The 24,280-nt window shown below is 40.6% G+C and overlaps 1 protein-coding gene across 2 annotated transcripts in view; it reads left to right on the top strand.

Moving 5' to 3' along the window:
- Nucleotides 1-2,494: 2,494 nt before the first annotated feature.
- SMARCAD1 (SWI/SNF-related, matrix-associated actin-dependent regulator of chromatin, subfamily a, containing DEAD/H box 1) overlaps nucleotides 2,495-24,280 on the top strand; it is a 47,751-nt gene continuing 25,965 nt past the window's right edge. The window contains exons 1-6 of one of the 2 annotated variants that reach the window (XM_052776323.1): nucleotides 2,495-2,681; nucleotides 2,984-3,239; nucleotides 13,159-13,315; nucleotides 16,528-16,702; nucleotides 19,236-19,299; nucleotides 23,669-23,757. In XM_052776323.1, coding sequence (XP_052632283.1) covers nucleotides 3,041-3,239; nucleotides 13,159-13,315; nucleotides 16,528-16,702; nucleotides 19,236-19,299; nucleotides 23,669-23,757 — 684 coding nt within the window. In that variant the 5' untranslated portion in view covers nucleotides 2,495-2,681; nucleotides 2,984-3,040. Of the gene's footprint in view, nucleotides 2,682-2,983; nucleotides 3,240-13,158; nucleotides 13,316-16,527; nucleotides 16,703-19,235; nucleotides 19,300-23,668; nucleotides 23,758-24,280 lie in introns of those variants that run through there. The other variant, XM_052776331.1, reaches the window with a different exon arrangement.

Raw genomic sequence — 24,280 nt, 5'->3', positions numbered from 1 at the left:
CAAGCACAAGCTGTCTAACCGGTGTCATTAGCACCTCAAAAAAGACGTTTTACCTACCCTGCTTGCCAGGAATTCACAATAGCTTGTTAATAATACTAATACCTACCAATTACCTAGTCTTTCCAAGTTCAAAGCACTGTAAAAAACTGAAATAATCTGCTGCAGCATTTTCTAGGTTCATGCTAATTCCTGTTAACACAATGCTTTTAAAATCTGACATGTTCTGGAGTGTTGAATTTAATCCCTTTCATTCTCACTGTTTTCCTAGCTTGTACGTGCTTTCTCTCCCAAGTTCTGGAATTCATGTTTTTTGTTTTGTTTTGTTTTTTTTTCCCAAGGCTGGTGGTCCTGACTACCTTGTTGAGTCACAGACTGGCCTGAGTGTATGCTCCCCTTTACACTTGCTTTCTCTAGTTTCATCTTTCTTTTCTCAACTCTTCTATTATTACTTTCAGCTTTTCAGCTTCACAGCCTATTCGTTTCTGTACATTTACCATCATTGTTTGACCATGTCCTTGAAGGCAGTCAAGCAATGTGGCTTAACATCTCGCACATGTATTTTGTTATCCTCTCCTCATGGAAAGAGCAGTCTAAATCTTGTCAAGATCCTTAAAATATAGACGTTTATATGTGTTGCTGTAAGTTTGTGTGAGGCAATCACACCAGGTCCCAGGAAGGAGCTAAACCCACATGCTCAGGTGAAAGTGTCCTCACGGTCCATCCTTTTTCCTCCTATAACCCTCACCCAGCTTAGCTTCTGATGTACCTACAAACTGCTTTATCCCATTTTTGGGGGTTACTTGCCTTTCAAGTGGGTAGAATTTGAAGGTGGTAGTAGCCCGACCCTGTGTTGACAGGCAGATCCTCCTCCCCTTTTCGGACTGCTGTTTGCCTTATTTATCTTGGGTAGGAGTTGCAAGGCAGAATTCTCCTATGAGAGCCCTAGACCAGTTGCCTTTTTGTACGTCAACAGTGTCTCTAGCCCAGGCGCTCATCCTTCTCCAGCACAACTTAGCCCACCTCAGGGGATAACCTCAGGGGAAAACCTCAGATGATCTCTGCACCATCTACTGTTCCACCACCAGCCACGTCTGCAAATCCACCTGTGCCTTGGCACCCACCTCAGCGGGGGAAATCCGTCTTCTGTTCAATTTACACGTTCAGCTGCAACTTATTATTTGAATTTGGAATTAACACAATGCAGCTTCCGACCAATTTCAACTCATCTGCTATCCAAATATTAAATTAATATTTGATTTGGAGGCAAGACATCTTCACTGAAGTTTGATTTGGGAAGGGGTTCCTCCAAATCCTTTTGCTCCTCAAAGCTTGTCTGCCTGTTCAGTACTGAGTTTTATTTTCTTGCTCTAGCGCAGACCAAAATGACAAACTGTTCTGCCGCAGCCCTCAGGCTGGAGTAGGAGGAGACACTACTGATAAATACGAGGGATGGGTTTGTCACTTAGATGTGTGAAGTGGAAAAGCCTTTTGAAGCCAGTACCACTTCTCCTTGCCATTTGCTTGATGGAAAGGGCAGGAGAACTGGAATCAGGCACAAATGAGTCGAACCAGCTGCTCATGCTAGGTGAACGCGACTGTTGAGCACCACGATATGTAGTAAAAGGCACAGTGGCAAAGGTAGCGCCAAGCAACTTCCACAAGAGTCCCCTTCAGAAAACCAAACTTTAGGATCAATGATGATGATGATGATTCAGTATGAGGTCGCCGAGACCTCGATTTGCTGGCTACTGGTGACAGAAACTAATTTTGACAGGAAGAAATTTCCAGGCATTTCTGGAAATACCTGGATCACCTCCAGCTTTCAGGCTGTAGCAAGTTTGTCAGACAGCAGCGTCAGCCCTGCCTCCGTGCGGCCTGGTACCAAGTAACGCTGACAGCGGCACGTAACCTGGTAGAGCACAGCCGTGACCCTCGCTTGGGCGTTTGGGATACTGCCGTTTAAGTGGCAAGTATTGCCAACGGCGAAGGAGCTCTCTGTGAGCCCAGCGCTGCAGAGCTGGCGTGACGGATGGGGAAGTGGCTTTTTTTTCCGTTTTTTTCTCTGTTAGCTGGTACAACCTCTCCCGAATAGTTTTTAACAGCTGCCGCACCTGGCTCCCCAGTATAATACTCACTCATTTCTGCCAGGCCTCGAAACGCTTTATTTCGCAGGTGGCTAGCATCTGAAGGACAGACACGTAAAGGTAGTTTCGGTACCTCGCTGCCGCTTACGGCATTTAAGGGCACCGTTTCGGCCCCGGCGGCGTTCTCGGTGCAGAGCCACCCAACCCCACGGGCCGCTGCCTGCGCTACCGACGGTCGCCGCCCCCCCACCCCCCCTCCCGCGTGGGGCAGGAACCCGCCCGCGCCGGTCTCGAGGGAAAAGGCGCGAAGGCGCACGCGCCCGCGCGCCCCGTCCGGGCGGGGCGATTGGTGGGGCGGCGGTGACGTCATAACCGGGCGCCGACGCCAGCGCGCATCAGATTCTGAAGGGAGCGGGCCGTTGCCGCGCCGCCGCCACAGCCTTCGGGGAGCGCCGTGCTCCCCGCCGCCCGCTCCCTCCCCGTCGCGGCGGCGGGCAGCTGCCTCGGGGGGCCGGCCCCGCTGCCTCTCCCTCCCTCCCTCCGTTGCCCGGCCGCGGCCCGCCGCGCCCCGCCGGTGCCGGCCCCGGTGCGCGGCAGGTGCGTGTGCGGAGCCCGTCGGCGGGTCCGGGGGGTGCGGGCCGTGGTGGGGGGGGAGGAGGAGGAAGAGGAGGAGGAGGGAGCCCGGGGGAGCGGGAGGAGGGCGGTGGGCGGGGGTGGGCAGGTGCCTCCCCGCGGCCTGACGGCGTCGCTGGCCTCCCGTTTCCGTGGGAACGGGGGCGCCGGCGCTGGGGAGCGCCCGGTCGGCGGGGCCCTCCGGCCGCGGCCGCTTCGCCGGCGTGTTCCTGAGCCGCGTCTGATGAGCCCTGCCGCCTCTTGCCTCTTCCCGGCTTTTCCCACAGAAACTGCCCGGTGGAGCCCGTCTTCTCTCCCGCGGGCGGCAGCGATAGGTCAGGAATATGAGTCTCTACAATTTGGACCGCTTTCGCTTTGAGAGGAAGAGAAAAAACGCGGAGCAGGAAACCGTGTCTCCTTCGGGAGCCCAGGCGCAGGCGGCTAGTTCTGCAGCGGGTGGTGCTGCTGGAGGGGACGAGGATGAGGCTACGGATGACAGCAACAGGCCAGATACTCCGGGTTCGGATGTGACGGAGATAACCGGTGAGTCAGGTGTTTTGCACGTAGCATAAGAACAGCATAGGTACTTCGTCGCTAGAAGGAAAATAACTGTTTTGTTTGGGATTTTTGTTTTTCCTCTTTGCTTGTTCTACAAACGTGCTTTGCTATGCAGACACATTTCACAGCAGTTTCCCCAAAAGTATCCTCATTTGTAACGGTGCTTGCTCTCATTGAATCTGTGTGTTTACAGGCAAGTCGGAAAGTGTCCGATAACTAAAGCTGAAATGTTTTTTTCAGTTGAGTAAACAACCTACAAGTTAAATGTTTAACGTATGTTCATGCTTTCCTATTTATTATCTTTACTGATACTTTACACTAATACAGTATCTCAGGGTTTTCAAAGGAAAAAAACCACCTTTAGTAGTCTGAAAAATGCATCGCTATACAGACTTAACTTTTTCACTAGAGTCCTAGGCTAATGTAATGTGGAATATTGCAGATAAAAGTGAAAAGAAAGAAAACAGTTTCTTTTCAGCTGGGCCTGGTTTTGTAAAGCACTGAGAAACCTGCTGCTGATTCTCACAAGCTGGTTGTATTAATAGTTTTGTAGCAGCATTTGTTCTCTTTTCCGGCAGCAGCTTGTTGTTTTCACGGAAATGAGAAAAACTTGCATGTATAGTAATTTATTGGTTTGTTTGGCTGATAAACTAGACATGTGCTGTTTCTGGTTGGATTCCTCAGTTAATAGTAACAAACAACTGTAACAGCTGTCAACTGCATAATCACATTCACCAGTAGGTTTTCTGTACTGAAGGAGTAAGAATGGAAGAACATAAATTATTTGTTGCTGATTATTTTATACGTTTCAGACATTCCCTGTAACACTTCTGATATGAATGTCAAGATACAAGTGTTATTGGAGAGATCAGACAGACTTTGACTATGCATTTAGTCAGTAATGGAGCAACAGTATCAGTTGGCGTTTAACTACATCTGTTTTGCATACAACTTCCCCTTGGTGGAAGGTAGTTTATCATAGTACCTTATCTATGCGATAACAGAGAACCTTTCATGTACAAGGAGGAGTTCCTCTTTTAAAGGTGAGGCAAATCAATAGTATAGTAGATTGATATTTACTATTCGATGAATTTTGGGTTTGTGCAGGTTAACTGGAGTGCTCTCATGTTTACGTTAGTAAATATCAATCGGTGCCTTATGTTTAAAAAAAATATAAAAACCCTCTAAATCCTGGCTTGAGAGTTGCCAGTCTGGAGTTAAGTAGCCTGCATCCACTAGCAGAGAGGATGTTTTGGTGGCAGGGAGAACTTAACACAAGAAGCGAGCAAGTGTTAGTTGTGGCTTCTGCATGTGTGTGCTGTGTAATGGATTGCATGAAAAAACTGGCACTCTGAGGAAGTATGCTTTGGAACAGGTGTTGTCTTCCTGTCTGTGATAAGTCAATGTCTTGTGTGGTGTAGGGGTTACTGAATGCAGGTACCCTTATTGAACTGTGAACATAGATGTGAAATAATGGATGGTGCTGCTTGTTTTGTGGCTTGTCTTTATGATTTTTTTTAATATTATATTTTTTTCCTTTTTTCTGCCTGTGGACTTTGTCAGTGGAAGCATGTAGGTAGACCATAACTACCAAGGCCAACAAACTTTGGAGCTTGTTGTTTTTCAAAATACAGGGGTAGGACTGAGGAGGAGAAGGGACATAATATCTAACTTAGAGGCATGAGTATGAGTTTAGATATAAGGTAATAAAAGGAAAGATGAAGGGTAGCCTCAAAGAGGAGCCATTGTGGAAGGCGAAGTAACTGTGAGGAAAACTAGTAGGAGGTGATAGTAGCTACCAGTAAAACAGAGTAGAGTAGAAGTGCAGACAACTACAGCAAGTAGCTGACTTTTAAGAGTCCATGGACACAGATGCTGGTGTAGAACTGGGGTGCTAATTAACGTTTAAAAAAGAGATGTAATTGCTAGTACTTTGCGATTACATAATGCTTCATCTTACACAGATGCTAAGTGTTTAAAGAAGATGGAGTGGTTTGGTGACTTTTTTCCACTTCTTTGCACATCATTGTTATGTAACCCATTTAAAGGAATTAATTAACCATTTTAAAAATCAAATAACGTTTTCTACATCTATAGAAGTTAACCAAAAATAAAACACTCAAATTTTGTCTGCAAGATAGGAGGCACTTAAATGTAGAAGAGGAAACTAGATTCGATTAGCAGATGCCAGTCCTCCTTTTTTTTCCAAATTAGCAACAGGAAGACAGAATTTTTCTTGCTTTGGGTCAAATAAAACGGACAGCTATTTGTTGGGGTTTTTTTCCTTGTATTATCATGGAAAAGGTACAGAGATGACCAGCTTATGGCACTGAGTGCTCTCTCTACTGCTGAATACATAAGCCAAAGTATTGAGTTGTTTTGTACAAGAAGCAGTTTATACCAAGTTGACTAAAATTAACTTGCCCTAATGCTCAATAAATCATGTGAGGACAACAATTACTCGTATTTCTTCTAAAGACAAACACAGTGGATTCACAAAATACTGGTATATGAAACTGGTGAAACAAGAGGAGAGTGTTCTTTATTTCACTTATACAAACAAAAAGAATTATTAAATAGCTGATGGCTGTTTTTTTCTATTTCATTTGGTATCATGCAGTCATATTGTGTATATAAATATAATTTTAAAATCAGACTTTTTCCTTCAGGAGTGCAAATGGTTCAGTATCATTTCCTAGGGTTTTCTTTAGATTGCTGTTTTGTCAGGTGTCCTGAAATATGCATCTAACAAAAATATATGATTGTTTTAGTTTCATTCATCCTGGAAAAAATAGTCAGATGATGTACGTCTATTATGGTGTTTCCTGACACAATCTTTTTAGCTCTTTGTTTTGTTTTCCCAGGACAAACTAATACTGGTAGATTGTTTTGCACCCTGGGTATGTATGTATGGAATGTTTCTTGTTGCTTTGTATTGAACATGCATACCTTACAGTTTAATAAGCAATTTGTAGTATGATGGCCAGAAGAATTGGTTGTCTTTATACGCTTGTGTATATTCAAAATTACACAGGCTTGCAGTGACTTTGCAGCCAACTTGTAGTTGGTAATTCTGAACATCACTTAACTGAGGGGTAGAAACCTACTACGGGGGCAGTTATCAAGTTATATCTGGAAGATACCTATCTAAAGAGTTGGAAAAATGCACTGAAGTGGCTTACTACAATTTTCTGTAAAAATTAGTATTATTTACTAAATAATACACACATTTGGTTTCTGTTAGTCTGTTAAGAAACCAGTGAAGCTATCTTAATTTTCAATTAGATGTTTTTAGTTATGTAAACAGCCTGGTGTACTAAGATAATGAGATTATTCCAATTGTAGAAGTGGAGCAGAACTGTATTAGAACTATATAAATCAGAATAATTACGATTATGAATTTCAAAATGAGATGAGTATTCAAAAAGCATGCTTACAAAGCTTCAACAATGAATTGAAATAAAAGTTGTAGATGAAATTAAACTACTATATATAATCCTGTAACTGATGGTTGATTTTGTTGATATCCCCTCTATACTATTCAAATATATAACCCAAATGACTGTACTTTCAGGGTACGATGTTGAGAGTGTCATATCATCCACTTGCACTGGGACTGCTTTTTTTTTTTTTTCCTCACCTGTAATAATTTTCTTTATGATATGAGGAAGTCATGTCTTTTGCTTATGTCACAGTTCGTAGAGTCTAATTCTACTTAAAGCATTTCTGGAGAAAAGTAATGACTGCGGTACCTAGTGAACTTTTCTGAGGATTCATGGGAAAATATGTTGAAGGAACCATCATTTTAATATGGTCTCCTTAAGAAGTCTCCTTAGAGTAACACATATTTAAGATTGGTTTAGCAAATGAAAAAGACTTTCCTTTGATAATGGAATATTAATTAGCTTGTAAACTTGAGTAGCATGCATTTGGTACTGCTTTCCAAAACTAGGTGGAAATTACTTTCCACTTGACAATGTTTGTTGTGCAGTGTTAGTAAATGTGGTAAGCCTATAAGTATTACCTCAGTTTTGTTTTTTATTTGGGAGAGAAGAGGCTGGCTTTCTCTAATTGTGATGAATGGTTTGTGTAGGAGTTTATATTTGGAATTATAGGGCAATATATTATGGCTCTGCACTAGGCATATGCTTCCCAAAAGACTGTAGTGAGTATGATTTAAAAAAAAAAAAAAAAATTCAAGGTGAAGTTTTTTCAAGAGTAGTTGAGGCTGTGTGTTTACTAAAGTAAAAAAAATATTTGCTCTAACATTATAAAAATAGTTGCATTTGAGTACCTTCATCCATAACTTAACACTGTCTCCATATAATCATAGACAGTTTGATCCAGTTATTCTCATGGAGTCTCTTTGTATGATAGCAAAAATCAGTTGCTGTTGGGGTTTGTTTTTGTTGTTTACATCTCCAGTTAGGGATACTTCTGTGTTTTCTTATTTCTGGCCTTAGAGTCAAACACTGGTTTTATGATTGCAGGCATTCCTTAATAGTCCTCTTTAATCGCCTATAATCAGGAAATTCTGCCTCCAATAATTACATGCTGTGGCAATAACTGTTTAATTTGTTACTACTCTACAAGGTTATAATTTGCTCTAAATATGAGGACTCCTAATGACATATGTGATTTCTGCTCTCTTCCACCCTCCCCCAATTAATAAGGGATTCTGTTCAGTGGAATAGGTGGAGGAGGGCGAGAAAGAAATACTGCTTTTTTGAGAGGGAGAACGCTTTTTCCAGGCAGCTCAGCATTTCGTAGGTATAGGAGTTAGGAGTTGTCTTGAAGACTGGACAGTGAGTGCTATTTAAAGTAAAAATAAAATGAGAAGTCACCACGTGAAACAGTAAATACTCTTTTTCTTTAAATCTAAACCTCTTCCAAGGTTTATATTGTAAAGAATAAAATTATTTTTAAGACTGTGTTACTTTTGTAAGCTTCCTTTGGTTTTTGTTTTTGTTTTTTAAATCCAGCAAGGATGCTTATTAGCAAAGCTGTCATGAGTACCTGTCATTTGCATGTCATGCCACTTGCAGGAGGAATAAGTCTGGAATATAGGCGAGTCTATAAGGCAAAGATCACGAAAACTGGCTTGGTCAATTCTGTTAATTCAGTAGAAATATGAACTTCTGTTTCTTAAAGACCTGTTTTGGTATTTCCATTCACACCTTTTATGCATCTCCTATTTCTGTCCTATTGTGATAACCCTTGCTCAGCTAGCACAACTTTATATATTTTTCTTTGCTAGAGAGGAATTGCTGAAAGAAATTTGCCTGCATCTTTATGTTTAAATCTAACAAAAATGTTTGATACATTCCCAGAGGTCTCTCTTGCTCTTCTCCAGTATTTGTCTTAAAACTTATATGGTTTTCAGATAAAGTAAAGTAACTGTGTCAAGGACAACATGTCTCCTTCCAAACGTGGACAGATAGAAGAAGGTACTGCTGAGGAACTGTCTACGGCATGTTGGTCTTGGTTGCAGGGAGGCCTGTCTTGGGACAGTGTGTTACTGCTTCAGAACTAGTAATTTTTAGGCCTTCCTAAGTTTACATGTGTATGGGCTTTTCCGGATAACAAGATTACTTTGTAAAGTAAGACTTTTGCCTCTTCTACAAATCATTGCCATAATCCTCTGTCATGTTTTGAAAGTGATAGAAATGGTTTAGATTTTTTTGGTAACTCGATTAAAATTGAGGCCTTTTATTACAGGTGAAGGAACTGGACACCATGTAGCTCATTTCTGCATTTGATTATCAGATGAATTTATTCTAGCCTCTTATGTGTCTAGTCTCTGCTGGCAAATCAGTTTTGAAAACTGGCATTATGCTCTGTAGTAACTTGACTCAGCAAGTTTCTGCGTTAGTGAATGGAGGCAGAAGAAACTGCTTTTATTTCCAGCCGAAATTATGGTTCCAGAGTTAGCAGCTGAGAAAGCACCACTGCTGTTTGGATTATAGGCATGTGAGTTTTAAGAAAGGATTGACGCGCTAGAGAGGAGAGGATGCCCATGATGCTGTATTTGCATTATGAGGCTATAAAATCCTTTCACATGAGGACTGACTCTGACAGTCGTATCATTAAAACTCAACTCTCCCAGGAGTTATGTAGCTGACTCTCCTGCACCTTCCCTGTGTAGTTGTTTTGGTCTGTTTTCTTATTTGTGATTCAAAGCTCTCCAGGGGAGACTTTTTTTTTTTTTTTTGCCACCCATCCACCACCCCAGTTCAGAGTAAATTACTGTCTGGTTGTCCTTCACTGAGGCTCTTAATAAACTATAGCTATTCTTTCTCTAATTTTGGGATCTCTTCTACCTGTTCACTCTTGCTCTGTGTTCTCATCCATCTTCTTACAACGCAAATCAGACGCTGTCAACAGCGGGGAGCTCCTCTTTTTCAATACCAGCCACATAGGTGGGATTTGTTGTGTCACGTCATGGGGTAAAAGGCTTGTTTTCGCACAGAGGCACAGCGGCGGGTGGGGGAGCCCGAATAACCCGATCGGAGGAATGGCCCCTGCCCTGGCTTCTCCTAGGGCTGTCACAGGAGGGCCGTCGGCCCCATGAGTTGAGGGCCTGTCGCCATGAGCCAACAGCAAGGCTCCCAAGGAGCACTGTTCAGACTGAGGGGGGTTGCTACTTTTAGGGATATGGGACTTATTATGAGATGCAAGTAAGAGCTTTTTTGGTTTGTATGAAACTTGCCGTGGGATGTTTAAGGGGAGGAACCGAAGGTGGGGAAGGGGAGGGATCACAGTGGTTTGTGGAGGAACAAGTGTGGGGAAGGTAGAGGGATAAGGGGATGGATAACAGGGGGTCAGTTACACACAGACAGGTATACTTGTCTGACCATACCTTGTTTGTGATCGCCATAGTCAGTCCTGTCTTCTCATTAAAATCCTCTTCTAGCTACTTTCCTGGATGAGGGGAATCTGTTCTGTGTGCACGGGCGTCTAAGTGCCAGCAGCTGGAGTAAGGACCAGGGGTCGCAGGGGCCCATGTGTCTGGTGTGCCAGCAGATGAAGGGACCAGAGCGAGTGGAAAATCAAGTGACAACCAGCGTGGGCTGCGGAGGCCTGCGTCTCTGTGGTGCCACCCCCCTGCGCAGCCCCTGCGGAGGGAGTGGGGGTACCAGGCGACAAGCCAGCGAGCAGGTGAAGCAGCCTGGGAAGCCAGGGAGGGACCAGAGGGTCTGAGCTGTCTGTTTGTGCATGGGGCAACCCAAGATGAGGGGAGCCGGTGCCAGGCACCGGGTAGAAGGTGGAGAGATCCACGGCACGTGTGTCTGCGAGACTGCAAGGGGGTCTGCGCTGGCAGCCACAGTGGGGTGTAGGTCCTGGGGGCTCTGGTGCCAGCAAGCGAGGAGGCTAAGGCTCCATCCTGGGTGGTCTGGGTATCTAAGGCCAGCGACCGGAGGGGTCCGCGTTGTGTGTGTGTGTGTTTCTGCTGCCAGCAGACCTTTGTCCTGATCAGCCAGGAGGGGAGCAGGAGGCGGCTGCTGTTTGTGTGCCCCTGGTTCTGGAGCAGAGAAGCAAGTGTGGGCTGGGTGGCAGCAGCAGCAGCAGATAGGAGGTAAAACTTGCCAGTCACCTGGGAAGCAGATTCTTCTTTGGCACAAAAGACAGACCAACCCCTTCTTATTAAACCTGGTCAGTAAGAAATATGGAAATGCCAGATGATAGAGGTTTTGAGGTGGAAATTAAAACATGGGTTTCTCTGCTGAAACAGGATGCCAAAACAAGACAATTCTTACTTGTTTTAACTAACTCTTTGACAGACGGTGATGTTCTTTTGTGAATTAAAAGCTGAGATGACAATAATTACGTGCTCTTCATTCTTCTCTCTCCTCTGTTTCCAAACTAATGGACTAATGCCTGGTTGGAAGCGTGTTTCATATTTTCAGTAGGGTTTTTCCTATGCATAGCTAAGGTCATATGAAGACTTAAGGCTTCAGTGATTGCTTTTTTGAACTGTCATTGAACCCTTACTTACATTTCCTCATGGATATTAAAGAAGTTTGAGTTACACTTAGTCCCATCCTCTTAACCGGTGTTAAGCTCCATTTTCAAGTTGTTCTTTTTCAGTAGTGCGCTATGTGACATTTGGTACCATAATTTTTTAGTTTATTGGGTACCTTTCCCTTTCAAAGCCAGTATCACCTGGTAGTTTCCTGCGTCAGCAAATTGCTTGTACTTTTAGGATTTATCTTTGTTTCCATCAAATGCTGCCACAGTGAGTTATTTTAAATTTATTTTCTGCAAGATTACTTTCATACAGAAAATGCTCTCTGCAGCTATCACATCCTCCGCTTTGTACATTCTCCTTCCTCTCTTCAGTCATATGCTTCTGGGGTCTGTAATTTGTCTGGTCTTAGACAAAATTACTTGGATTACTAACTGTTTCTTTCTTCCTAGCACTGGCTGTAAAAATGGGGAAGTGGTAGAAAGGAATGAAGTCTTGAATGCGTGGGACTGCTGCACTGGGTCAGGCTATGTGCGGTTCTTGGCTCACACCTTTTGCAAAATGCCTTGAGTGCTTTTCTTCAGTTACTGACATGAAATAGCACACTTAAGAGGTGGCAGTTGTGTCCAAGTATTTAGTTCTGTTTAATGCAGGTTTAAAGACAGAAGAGCTAGAAGCTGCACGTTCAAGTCCATGTGTATCAACTAAAAATCTTTTTTTCCTTAGGGTTTTCTAGAGATGGTAGCAGAACAGTTCTAGTCTCCATAGGCAATGGATTGAACCATGTGTTTTACCTTGCCCAGGCTTATATGGGAGCATCAGTTTTAGTTAGAACCACCTTGAAATACACAATATATGCACTTAGAGCATACTTTACCTTAGCTGCATTTGGTACTGTGCTGAAAGAGGGTGACAGGGCAAAGTCTAGTAAAGTGTAGGCTTCTTGATTTTTTGTTTTACAGTGTTCTAATCATCTCTCCGCTTCAGGTGCAAGACCTATTTTGTATGTCAGGTTTTGTGTGGATTTCCCTGTGTGGTCATGTTTTCCCCATCTAGATACGTGCATGGAGTTGGTTTCAGCTGTAGCTGACATTGGGGGACTTAGTCATGCATTATTCATGACTAATTCAGGAATTATATGGATAGACTGACTGCTTATGCTTTTGGTTGTCTTAAAAGCGTGTTCAGAACTGCAAAGTTAATACATGCTAATGCACGCATAGTGGGTCAATTTTGCAAGTGTCATTGAAGGTAGTATATGATTTGTGAGATGTCTTCATAGTGATATATCCTGATTATGTATAGATTCTGTATATCCTGATGCTTTGTACGTAACACAAAGCATCCTTCCATATGCCGGGTTTCTTTGTTAAGAATCATCTGGAGCATAATGTGGAAAAGACTGGCTAAATACATTATATCTCTATAGGACTTGCAACTTACCTGTCAAGTTCCTTGGTGTAGCTTCCTAATTTTCTGCGGTACAGCACCAGCATTTGCTTTCTGAAACGCTATCAAGACAAGCAGATCATAAATCAGCCATCAGATACACCAGTATGTTTCTGTCTATGTCCTGATCAACCTGGAAGTAGTTCAGAGGATTTTGCTGATGATTCATTTTTCCAAAAATAAAGATGTATTTATAAGTAGTTATTAACCTAAAATACCTGATCTCTTAAACTTTGTGGTATAAAAATTATTTGTTTGATCTAAGAGGGCTGAGGATCTTTTGCCAGGTAAGTTACCATTGAGGTATACAGCTTACAGGAATCTTCCATGTATAAGGATGTGAGTTCTTTTTAGATGGTTGCTGTGTATAAGGATGAAATCATAGCTGTCTGATGCTCTAAGTACAGATAAATATTTGAAGTCTTAAGTCATTGTCTCCTATCTTTTCTTCTGTTGAAATTGCTTGCACACGGTACTCTGCCATCCCAGAAACTCCTGAAGCCAAGAGAACAAGGAAACAATCTTATTTCAAGCATCGAAGAGGGGTACAGTTCCTAGATGTGTCTTCAGACAGCGAAGATGAAGAACCAAGAGACTTCAGTGCTGCAAAAGAAAACAGGGCTCCAAGGAGAGATGTGGTTGTAATGTATGCTTTAAACCAGTTTTCTGTAATGTTTGTGCAACCTGATGTGATGTTCTAATTTGAAATACTGACTTGAAAATCAGAGGCTAGGTTCTAGTTTACTGGCTTGTGATTTACCTGCCCATAACTAAACTTTACTGGATTTCCAGGGGAGAAGAATCCAGATCTTAAGCCATTTTCTCAGAGAAGACACTTAGGAGGGAGGAGTTCTGTGATGTTGAATGATACGTGTGGTGTTCATTATACATTTATGCATTTGTCCCTCTGAAATCCTTCTAATGGCACTTGGAAGCTTATCCATAAAAATTGCTTTATTAGTTTTAAACTATATTGGAGTTGATGTTAGCTCATTTCATTTTCTTATGAAACCATAGTGGACAGGAAAGCAAGTAGAGCTTCAGTGTGTGGTATAAGAGTTCCTGAGCTAAAGTAAAGTGTTAGTTGCCTGATGTGTTTGCTATGCTTAGTGAAAAGTTGGGGTTTTTTAGTGATTTGGAAATTTATTTTTTTGAATAAGCTGGGAGAAGAAAATAAGTGTGCAAGTCACTTGTATGGGTGCTAAAAAGGCATCATGGAGAGTGCAGGAGAGATAAGATGCAGACAGACATCTCACACAACCAGTTGGAATGGTTTAAAGAAACGCCTGCTATTTATTACCTGCTAGTTATATGTCTGTGTGACAGAAATATGGTAATTGTCTGTGCCCCTTAAATGTTCTAGTGCTAAGCAAAACAAGATGGCTTAACCTGCCTTTTTGAAAGTCTGGCTGAAATAATCTGTGGTAAACTTTTATGGGAATAGCAGCCTTAACAGGCGTAGTCTCTTCTCAGATTTTTCAGTCCTTACACAGAGTATGGAGTTACTGGAGCTTGTCAGCAGAAATGCAATAATGCTTTTCCCTGCTGCTATTACCTGAAATTCTTGAATATTTTTTTTAATGCATCTTCCCCGAAGTTTCAACTTAAGGCAGATGCTTGGTAAGAAAAAAATAAATTTAGTAGTTAGCAGAGTGAACTTCTGTTTCTGTCTATGGTTTAAGTTGTAAATTGTGCAAGGGTACAGAGACGGCAAGCTGCTTGCATGCACCTAATTGGCTTGTGTGAAGTGCTGTGTGAACATAGTTACACTGCTTCTGGGATCAACCTGATTTGGAAGCAGTACAAGCAGTTTTGTACCATGTGGAGCCGACACTAGTAAGACATGCAGGATCCAACTTGCGGAGCCACAGCTTGTTATTTCTATACTGTATTCTGATTACTGGGAGTGAGAGAAGGACAGCAGAGTGGCTCCTGGTGGGATTGATGAACATAAGCTACATCCTCTTGTACTCTTCATTATTCCTGTGGAGCCACCAGTCTCTTACGCACTAGGCACCCCAGTACCTGACACTTTGGCACGGTGTGTTGGCTCGGGTGCTAATTGATGTATACTGAACCCACTAAGCTGTCTCACAAGTGGCATTCTGGTTGAGCTAATAAACAAATTGAGAGCATGGCAGAAGTTAGCTTGGATCTGGCCAGGTTTATGAGCTCTGGCTTGTGCTGAATTTAGCCTGGCTTTGCACAGAATCAGTCAATCGAGTGTCTTTGCGCTGTGCATTTTAGTGCATGTGTTACCTAGTGTTTGAAGGTTTTGTGAATTTTTTTTTTTTTTGCAGGGTATCCTAGCCCCCTTACCCTGAATAAGGGATAAAGCAAAGCAGTGCTGCAAGCTTCCCTAGCAGAATTGCTGTCTGGACTCTGTTGGAAAAAAGCAGAACTCTGACACTAGATTTTGTGGGTTGGAGTCATATTCGTTTAGCGGTTAAATGAGTGTTTTTTCATGCTTGATAAGAATGTGATTATACAGAGAGGACAAGATTATGATGTGTACAACTCTGGCTTTGTTGACAAGTATCTAGATGTTAATCCCCAATAGGAAAGGATAGGGAATTGCAGTTTTACCGTATCCATTTGATTTATTTGCATTTTCAAATGCAGTTTATAAAGAAACTTTTTTCCTTATCAAGGCAAAAAGATCTGCAACATCCTAATGGAATTTTAATATACCCTTTCACTAAGACTTTTAAAGTGGATGCTGGATTCACCTTCTGAAGCTTACAACTAAATGGCTTGGTGGATTGAAGAGGAATTCAGGTTATTTTTTGTTTTGAGGATTTTTTTTTTTTTTTTTACTCTCAGAAGCACAACCAGAGACTTCACATGACTGTGTGTGCCTTTTGAACAGGATAGGGAGAAAAGGATTATTTGATCAACAGTTGTCTCAAAATAGTGTGTATCTTCTACATAAGTGGCATGTTACTACTTTTTTCACAACTGTATTGCAATCTGTCTGTTGCAACTGCTAAAGAAAGATAGTGAGGAAAAACGGGTTTCTTTTTAGTCTTTTACCTGTATCTGTGTGAAGAGGCCTGCAGGCAAGCCTTTCTGATGGTGAAGTCTCTATGAAATGGCAAACTCCATACGGTTTAATTAATGTTCATTCAGGAAAGGAGATTTTTATATGTCTATGGAGGGCAGTAGGATGGGAGACCTGTACTTACATTCAGTCTTCTCTGTGCAACTGAGTATCGTGAAAAATATATAGGGATTGCTTTTCCTGCAGGTTAGCTCTAATAATAAATCTTCCAGTAAATTCAGGACTTTGCTTTTTTCAGAAAGGTTCTTCCCATGTTTAGATGTTTAAGACACTGCATAAGGATTTTTTGAATCTTAGTGAGCTGAGAACTAGGACAGAGTTGATACTGCACCTGGAAAGTTTTTACAAAGAACTTATCGTACATCTGTTTATCTGTTGGGCAAATAAATACTAGCAAGACTGTTTGAGACAAAGTTGAGATGGTGTGATGTAATTCAGGTAGCTGAAATGATGAAATGTATTAAGATGGTTGTTGCTAAATTGGCAAGTAACCTTTTATAGCACAATACGAGGGCAAGTCATGGTATTTCCCTTATCTGTTCCTCCTTTCTTCTTTCCTTTGCGAAGTTGAAATGTGTTTACTGCAAACAGAAGACTGTTCTTAATCATATATGCTTTATTTTGTCCTGAATAGGAGGTATCTCTTTGGGTACAAGTTGATTCACTGTTACTGAATGCATCTAAACACATTTTGTGCGATCCTGTTGGTTTTGGTTTACAGTAATGTTCTGGTAGAGTAAAACATTCATACGCAGAAATAAATTTTAATTCTTTTTCTCCTCCCCCACACACTGCAGCTCTGAACAGTCTGATGATGATGAACAGCCTGAAGATGAACTACCCCAGTTGGCATATGTAAATGGTGGGGATCAGCTGCCAGCTGTAAAGAGTGTAGAGGAAGACATAAGAGATGCAAAGCTGCAAACACTGAAGGAACTTTTTCCCCAAAGAACTGACCAGGAATTACTACAAGTAATAATACGCTGTTCTTTTGATTTATTTTGATGACTATTTTGTAGGCAGTACTGCTTAGCCTCTGTCTTTATTAGAGGGAACAGCCTTAATTCTTATTAGCAAAAGGGTATATCAAAGTAATGTATTTTAGGGGAACTGCAGCTATGTAATATTTCCATATACACATGCTTACATGCACAGACAATTATATATATTTAAAAATGAATATATACACACACACTCTTTATATATATAAAAATATATTAAAAAACCTTTAGATCAACTTGGCAATAGTGAATTCCAGTATATAGAAAATTTTTCTTTTATTTCTTTCTGTTGTGATGTTTAATCTTAGTTATAGCTGTCTTGGTTGATAACTACTGATAACAGCTGTTGTTGGAGTGCAGCTAACTGATTAAATGCAGAATGAGTGAAATCATTGCCATCTTCTTCAGCAGATGAAACGTTGCACCCTTGCATTTATGAAATTTAATACTCAAAGCCTTCAGTACTTCCAGTGAGGCAAAAGAGAGTAGATTTGAACTTACTGTAATTTATTCTGATTATGCTGACATGTGAACCTGAGTGTTGTGGTTTAACTTTAGCCACACAGCTGCTTGCTCACTCCTCCCTGCTCCCAGTGCGATGGGGACAAGAATCAAAAAGAAATAAAACTCATGGATTGAGATTAATAACTAAAGTAAAATAGAATGTAATAATAACAATAATAAAATAGGAATGTAACGAAAAAGAGAGAGAAATAAAACCCAAGAAAAGACAAGTGATGCACGATGCAGTTGCTCACCACCCACTGACTGATGCCTGAGCAGTGATGGGCCCCTCCTGGCCAACTCACCCCAGTTTATATACTGAGCATGATGTTCTGTGGTATGGAATATCCCTTTGGCTAGTTCAGATCAGCTGTCCTGGCCATGCTCCCTCCCAGCTTCTTGTGCACCTGCTTGCTGGCAGAGCATGGGAAACTGAAAAATCCTTAACTTGGGATAAGCACTGCGTAGCAACAACTAAAACATCAGTCTGTTATCAACCTTATTCTCACACTAAATCCAAAACACACTGTACCAGCTACTAAGAAGAAAATTAACTCTATCCCAGCCAAAACCAGGAGACTGAGATACTCTTGGTCATTGTCCAATGTACAGTACAAATCAACAGTAACCTTATGATAACTTATTACAGTAAAATACACTTTTAGCAAGGTTACTTTTCAGTGCTGATGTGTAAATAGGTTTCACTAGCTTTAGTTTTCAAAGCTAAATGTGTTTAAATTAATCTGTTAAGTTTCCCGGTGGTTGAAATGTCACTAAAGAAATATAGAAATTTTACTGGTGCTCCTTGCTGGGTGTTTTTTTCCCAGTGGATCAAGCTTTATGTTTAGGCTCTCTACAGTAGGAAGAAAGAAGGGGTTGCAAATAGCAGTTTTGGAATTTTTTCCTGGACGTTGTAATGAAATTTACATTGTAGATGTTCAGAATGTATGAAGTTTCAGTTTTTGTCCATGAAGAATGTATTTAAACCAAAGAGCGATAACAGTTCATTGTAGCTTAGAAAGTAGCTAGAAATGACACGTGTGTCTGGCTGCTGTTTTGTGACTGCAGTGGTGTTTTTAACTACTCAGTGGTACATTGTGCTGATGGTATTTATTCTCAGAGTGCAAGATAGCTCCTGTATCAGTAGAACTTTGTAGTACATAGAGGGTGTGCAAATTTTTGTCCACAGTTACATAGCCACAACATTTTTTGAAGGAAGATGGAGAATCTGGAACAGTCTGTCCTGACAAACGCTACACAACTGATGAAGGCTGTTAAGGAAAAATCGTGAGCCTTTTGAAAAGGAAATTGTGTGTTCCTATCAAAATTGTAAGATGCTGTTTACAAACATGGACAGATACTTGGGAATTGGGATTCCTCCTAACTTCATTTTTTATGTTTTTTTGTATTTGTAACCTTTAGGCCATTTGCTTCTGTTGCAGTTATCTCACTTGCAGAAAGCATTCTAAAAGTCTCAACATCCAATTAATTTGTAAAAATGATCTATTTTGAGATTGCACATAGATGGAGAAAGAATCTAGGACTGTGGGGAAGTATAGATAAACTTTGAGGCATGTTAGCAGTGTCATGAAATGTACTTTCTAGAAATCAGCCAGTGTGACATAACAGTATGCAGATATTTTATGAGTTAAGAAATCAGTTTTTTGGATCATCTGGTTTTGTGATAGTAACTTGAATAGGTTTTGGAAAAAAGCTTTTAGGTAAACCTGCACAGCATGTTTGTGAAGTAGGAAAAAAAAATGACAGTAAATGAGATAGTATTAAAAAGGTTTTCCAGTAGGTTTTTTAAAGTGTTTCCAAATACAGCTTATGTGATCAGTCTAGCTAATTTGGTACCTGTTAATTTGTTCTTGGATTTTATAATACATGTATTTTTGGAGTGTTTTTTAAAGTGTATTTCAATCACCCTGATCTATCATTATCCTCCATTGTTCAACTGGATTAAATCTCACCACTTAGCAGTTGACTTTTTTTTGCAGTTGATAGAATCAGCACGCACAATGGATGAAGCAATAGCTGCTGGTTTGAAGTTCAATGACGAAGGTATGTTTAACCAGGAAAAAAACCAACAAAAACTTTAGAAGCTGTAGCTAATTCAGTGAAGTAAACTTGGTTGGGAGGTATTTAAAAAGTGGCAAAGCGTAGGCTAAAAGTTAAACTATTGTTTGTTTATTGTAATAATACAAACCCGAAATTACACGCTTTGCAAGGGGAAAGGTGAATAGAGGATGTGGACCAAAATCCAAAAATAGAACAAAAAAGGGGAGTTTGTTCTGTGAAACTCAGGATTGCTTTACGTGTGGGTCCTCAAGTGATTTCTGTTCTTGCTGGTTCCTTCTTTGCCCAGAAGTTGAGCCAAATAGTAATAAGTTAGCAATAGTAATTCTAAATGTTGTAGGTGAGAAATCTGGTGGTATGAAAAAAATATACCGGAGTATGTAGCCACTTATAACTAGATATTGTTTGTGTCAGGGTCCATCACAATTTTCTTTTCAGGCTGACTTCAAGACTTGCTTGTAATTCTGAATAAGAACTATTAGTCTTAAACCTTAGACAAATCCCCATGGTTCTCTAGCAAAACATCCCCCAAACCATGCCTTTGAGCCTTCAGAGCTTATTTAGGGTTTTTTGTTCTGCATCTGAATTTATGTAGTCTCATGCTGTTATCAAAACAAACAAAAAACCAAACCAAAAAACCCAACACATGATGTCGGAGTGTGTAGAAAGTGGTAAGCATGTAAAAGGGTCATCATCCTTGGGCTTTGGGTTTATTTCTTGACATCACCTAAGTCCAGGGTTAAATCTTTTCTCTTATATTAATCTTTTTGACTGATTTACTGGAGTTGGTGGGGGAGGAGTGGAAGGTTGGTATGAATATTAATATCATTATAAACAGCTGATCCATGTTAGCAGTCTCCATCTGTTTGCAGTTCAGTTGTCCATGGTTTTCCTGAGAGATCGTCATGGTTTGGATATGATGGAAAAAGCTATTTCTGATCACTCTCGATTATTTCAGTTGTTCTAAGAGGTTCATATGTCTTTTCATGCAGTATCCTATGTATTTGGAAGCAAATATGTCTAGAAAGCTCATGTGCTGTGGGAGAACAGTTTTATTCCCTTTCTAAAGTAGAAGATATTTTGCCCATTTGGTCCCCCCCGTTGTATGTACCGTATTTTCATCTTCTGATTTTTATATGCAACTTCAAAGATTTCTAACAATTATCGGAAAGCTTTAAAACATTGGGCTAATTTTAATGAAAGGTTGCTTTTGTGTTTTGTTTGTTGTTTCTTTTTTTACCCAACCAGACCAACTTTTTGAGGTTATCACTGTGCATGATCAGATTCTATAGATGGGACTTCTTGGATGCTGGCAATAGAAAACTAAAGCTGGCATATTGTTGAGGGACATACTACTTCTGTGTGCTGCTGCTCCTGGAAAATCCCTTCCTGGAAGACTATGATTACTTTTCAAGGGTTTTGATTAATATTAAACCAATTTAAGCTAATATATGTCCTTTAAACTTTGTTGCAGTTCACAGTGTTTGAACTAAAACACTTTGATTTCTGGTATGGAGGCGCTGCCTTTTGGCCATTTTTGTGTTGATCTAAGAATGCTGTTTCACATCCTTTCAATATGAGCCCACAGAAAAATCTTCTTGGCAGCAAAATTCTCACTAATCACAGCTGTTGTATAAAATATTTAGTTAGGAGTAAGCATGCCTGAAAGTGATGGTATAAATCACCTCATTTTGGACACATTTTTTAAAAATGGAGACACTAATGAACATCTGCTTATTTATGTCAATTTATGATATGCTTTACTTGTTGTGAAGTGTTCACCGTGTGAGAGGTCAGGGACAAGATCCAGTTTTGTGAAGCATGGCTTTGCTAAAAAAGCGTGGCTGAGGTCCTCGAATTTTTCTATCCTTTCAAAATGACAAACATATTTATAGCCTGAATTCAGTAGTTGTATATAGCTAAACCAAGAAGGACTGCAAATGACTTATAAGTATAAAGATTAGATGTGACACTCTGAAAATACGGGTATGAAAAAGATGTGAAGTTATATTAATACCTGCTGCTTGTGATTTGTTTCTGGTGTTGTTTTCCATACATCTTGAAAACCATGAAATCAGTGAGGGTGCTTCTGAGCTGAAGCCTCATGTAAACCTGTCTGATATTCACTGCTTTTTGAACGGGCAGAAATGACTGTTTCTTTTGTAGTGGTGGGGGAAGTCACAGTAATAAGTTTTTTGTTTGGTGGTTTTTTTTTTTTTTTTGAGTGGTAGCAGCAAATAACAGTGGAAGTAATTACAGATGCCTCTTCAAATTTTGAAACCCTGGAGCTGCTTTTCTCATTGCTTGTTAATGATAAAATTTATAGAGAGGACAAGGATTCCTTGAAGTCCCAGTGGGCCCTGCCTCCGCTCCAAGGATGCTTCCCATCTAGCAGTAGTAGAGTTTCTTCATCCCCTCAGCTGTATGCTTCCTTAGCACAAGAAGGGATAATTAAGTGTACCTTGCAAAGTGAATGTCTTCTGCAAATGACAAAAAGAAAAAAAAAAAAAAATCCCACTTTCTGATGTGGTGGGTTTCAGAAGACCACAGGTTGATTTCTGAAGAGTTCTGTGTTGATAAGTTCCCGAGACCATGGTTATCCAGATCCTTTGCTCCAGTCTAATTGCCTCTAAAATGGCTCATGCTCAGGCTTTCTTCAGAGTCTGTTGAGTGCTCAGCCCGTGACTTCAGGGAGATATTTGAAATACTCTTATATGGAGGCCATGTATTTTTTAGGGCAAAGAGGTTTGCAGGGTCACTGTTCGTATTACAAATTATCCATCCTGAGTGTAGTTTTAATTGAGCTTAAGCAGTAATAGCATGAGGCCCCCATGACTTCTAGAGCTTTACCCAACAGCAGCTTGACAGCCCTTAGCTTTGATATCAAGACAAACACATGTTACTCAGACTTAAGCTAGTAGCATGGCTTTTCCTGGCAATATTGTTTAAATTAGGTTCTTGGGCAGAAATGTCAAGGTCTGAATGGTGAAGGAGAGCTGCCTCCCCTCCATTGGCACATTCTCTGGATGCTTTGAATTGTGCCTCCTGCGTATATTTATACCGATATATGTAAAAATACATAGACTTTGAAAAAAATTTTATCAGTGTTTTCTAGTATCTCTTGCCAAATCCTTCATGAAAGGAAGAATTGCAGATGCTTTACTTTTCTGCCTTTGGGATATTTTAATGATTTATTTTTAAAAAATATTTATATGTCACATCTCTGATGTCAGAGAGAGTGAATGAGTCTAGTAGAAAGTTTATTTGAAAATATTTCAATGCAAAATACATTTTGTGCAAAGATATAGCTACTTAATTTTCCACAACTAAAACTATTTCGATCATCTGGACAGTCTTTTGGATTGGAAAGTAAGCGTGCTTTTTGTGTGTGTGTGTGTCTGTGTGTGCTTGTTCCCTGGTCTCCTTTGGCAGTCTGGGAGGGCAGGTTGGCCAGAGATGCTAGTATCAGACATCAAAGCTCTGCAGGCAGTCATTCTTGGAAAAAAGATATAACTTGCAGTATTATTCCAGATCATGGACTAGGAACTTTTTACAATAATTTGGTCTGGTAACAGTTGCCGCTTCAAGCAAAGCGAATGTGCAGAAATAGTGGTAATGTGCTCTTTCCTTCATGAGCTGTGCACGGTGGCAGTCAGAAAATGTGCCTGATGATGGCGCAGGTCTTAATGCTAAGTGATAATCTCTTGATAATCACCACGGCCCAAAAACATTCAGAAAGTTCTGGCTTATATGGACTGTTTATAAGTAATTATGGTTATCACTGATATTTAGTTATCACTGACTTAATATGCACAGTTTTCTTTCAGACATTTGGAGTTAATGTTGAAAACTGTTTGGTGGTATCCTCTCTAGTGTGTACCTGAGCCAGAAATTAGTCAGTAGCACTTCCAGATTGGCAGTGATGTACATATTCCAACTCATGATTGGGGTTCAGCCTTGATTAAATGCCAACTTTCCAAAAGCAATGTGCTTGAATAAAAACAGACAGATACATACCTTTATGCAACTTGTGTGTAAAACACTTGGCAATTATAAAGTAAAAAAAAAAAAAAAAAAAGCAAGCTGTTTCAGTTATGTATGTGAGGTAATTGCTTGATTAATTGCCAAACTACTAAAGAAAACTCAGACATAAATAAACATACTTTAAAGCAGCTGCTTTGCTTGAAGTTTCAATGTATCTGTGGACTATAATAGGAAACTATTATGGAGACTGGTAAACATCTTGTGCAGTTAATAAGTAGCTACTATAGTGTTGGTTGAATGATCCTACTGTTTTGGGGTGAACTTGATGAAAGTAATTAATTCTTCTTTTCTGCCTCAATTCTTTTTAAAGCTGCCTCTCGTAAAAGGAAACTAAAAGGTTCTCCAACAAATTGCAAAACCAGAAATGAGCAAGTCACAAAAAAGCCAAAAGCTAATTACGTAAGTACTGTTTTTTCTCTCTGTGCATTGTAAAATAAGTGGAATTAGCTGACTTGGCCAATGACAGTGGTGTCATGAAGTTGGTGTGTTTTATCAGAAAATCCAATCAAATTCAAATCTGGCCATCTGAATGAGGTTTTTCTACTTTCTTCTCCTTGGCAATTCTGAATGGAATTACTTGCTTTGTTCTTTAGCATTTGTGGACTTGTATCCCAATAGCCTGTTCACTGCTTTTGTGGAAGTGGTTGATGGCAGGTAGCAGTATGTGAGGCTGTGATACTATTCAGTTCTTGTGAACATCAGTGGGAGTTAAAGGCTACAGATCACCTTGCCTCATCAGGTCATTCCTTGTGTTTCCTCAAATAGATGAAGTTTAACATCTGTTGCTACTGTTCTGTGTTACAGAAGTAATGTTGTTTATGTATATATTTGTGTTGTGGTTTAACCCCAGCCAGCAACTAAGCACCATGCAGCCACTCACTCCCTGCCCCTGCAGTGGGATGGGGGAGAGAATCAGGAAGAA

The sequence above is a fragment of the Harpia harpyja genome, chromosome 2, assembly GCF_026419915.1.
Source record: "Harpia harpyja isolate bHarHar1 chromosome 2, bHarHar1 primary haplotype, whole genome shotgun sequence".
In the NCBI taxonomy this organism is placed as follows: Eukaryota; Metazoa; Chordata; class Aves; order Accipitriformes; family Accipitridae; genus Harpia; species Harpia harpyja.
Note: the sequence above shows the minus strand (reverse complement) of the source record. Positions and strands in the feature narration are given on the sequence as shown.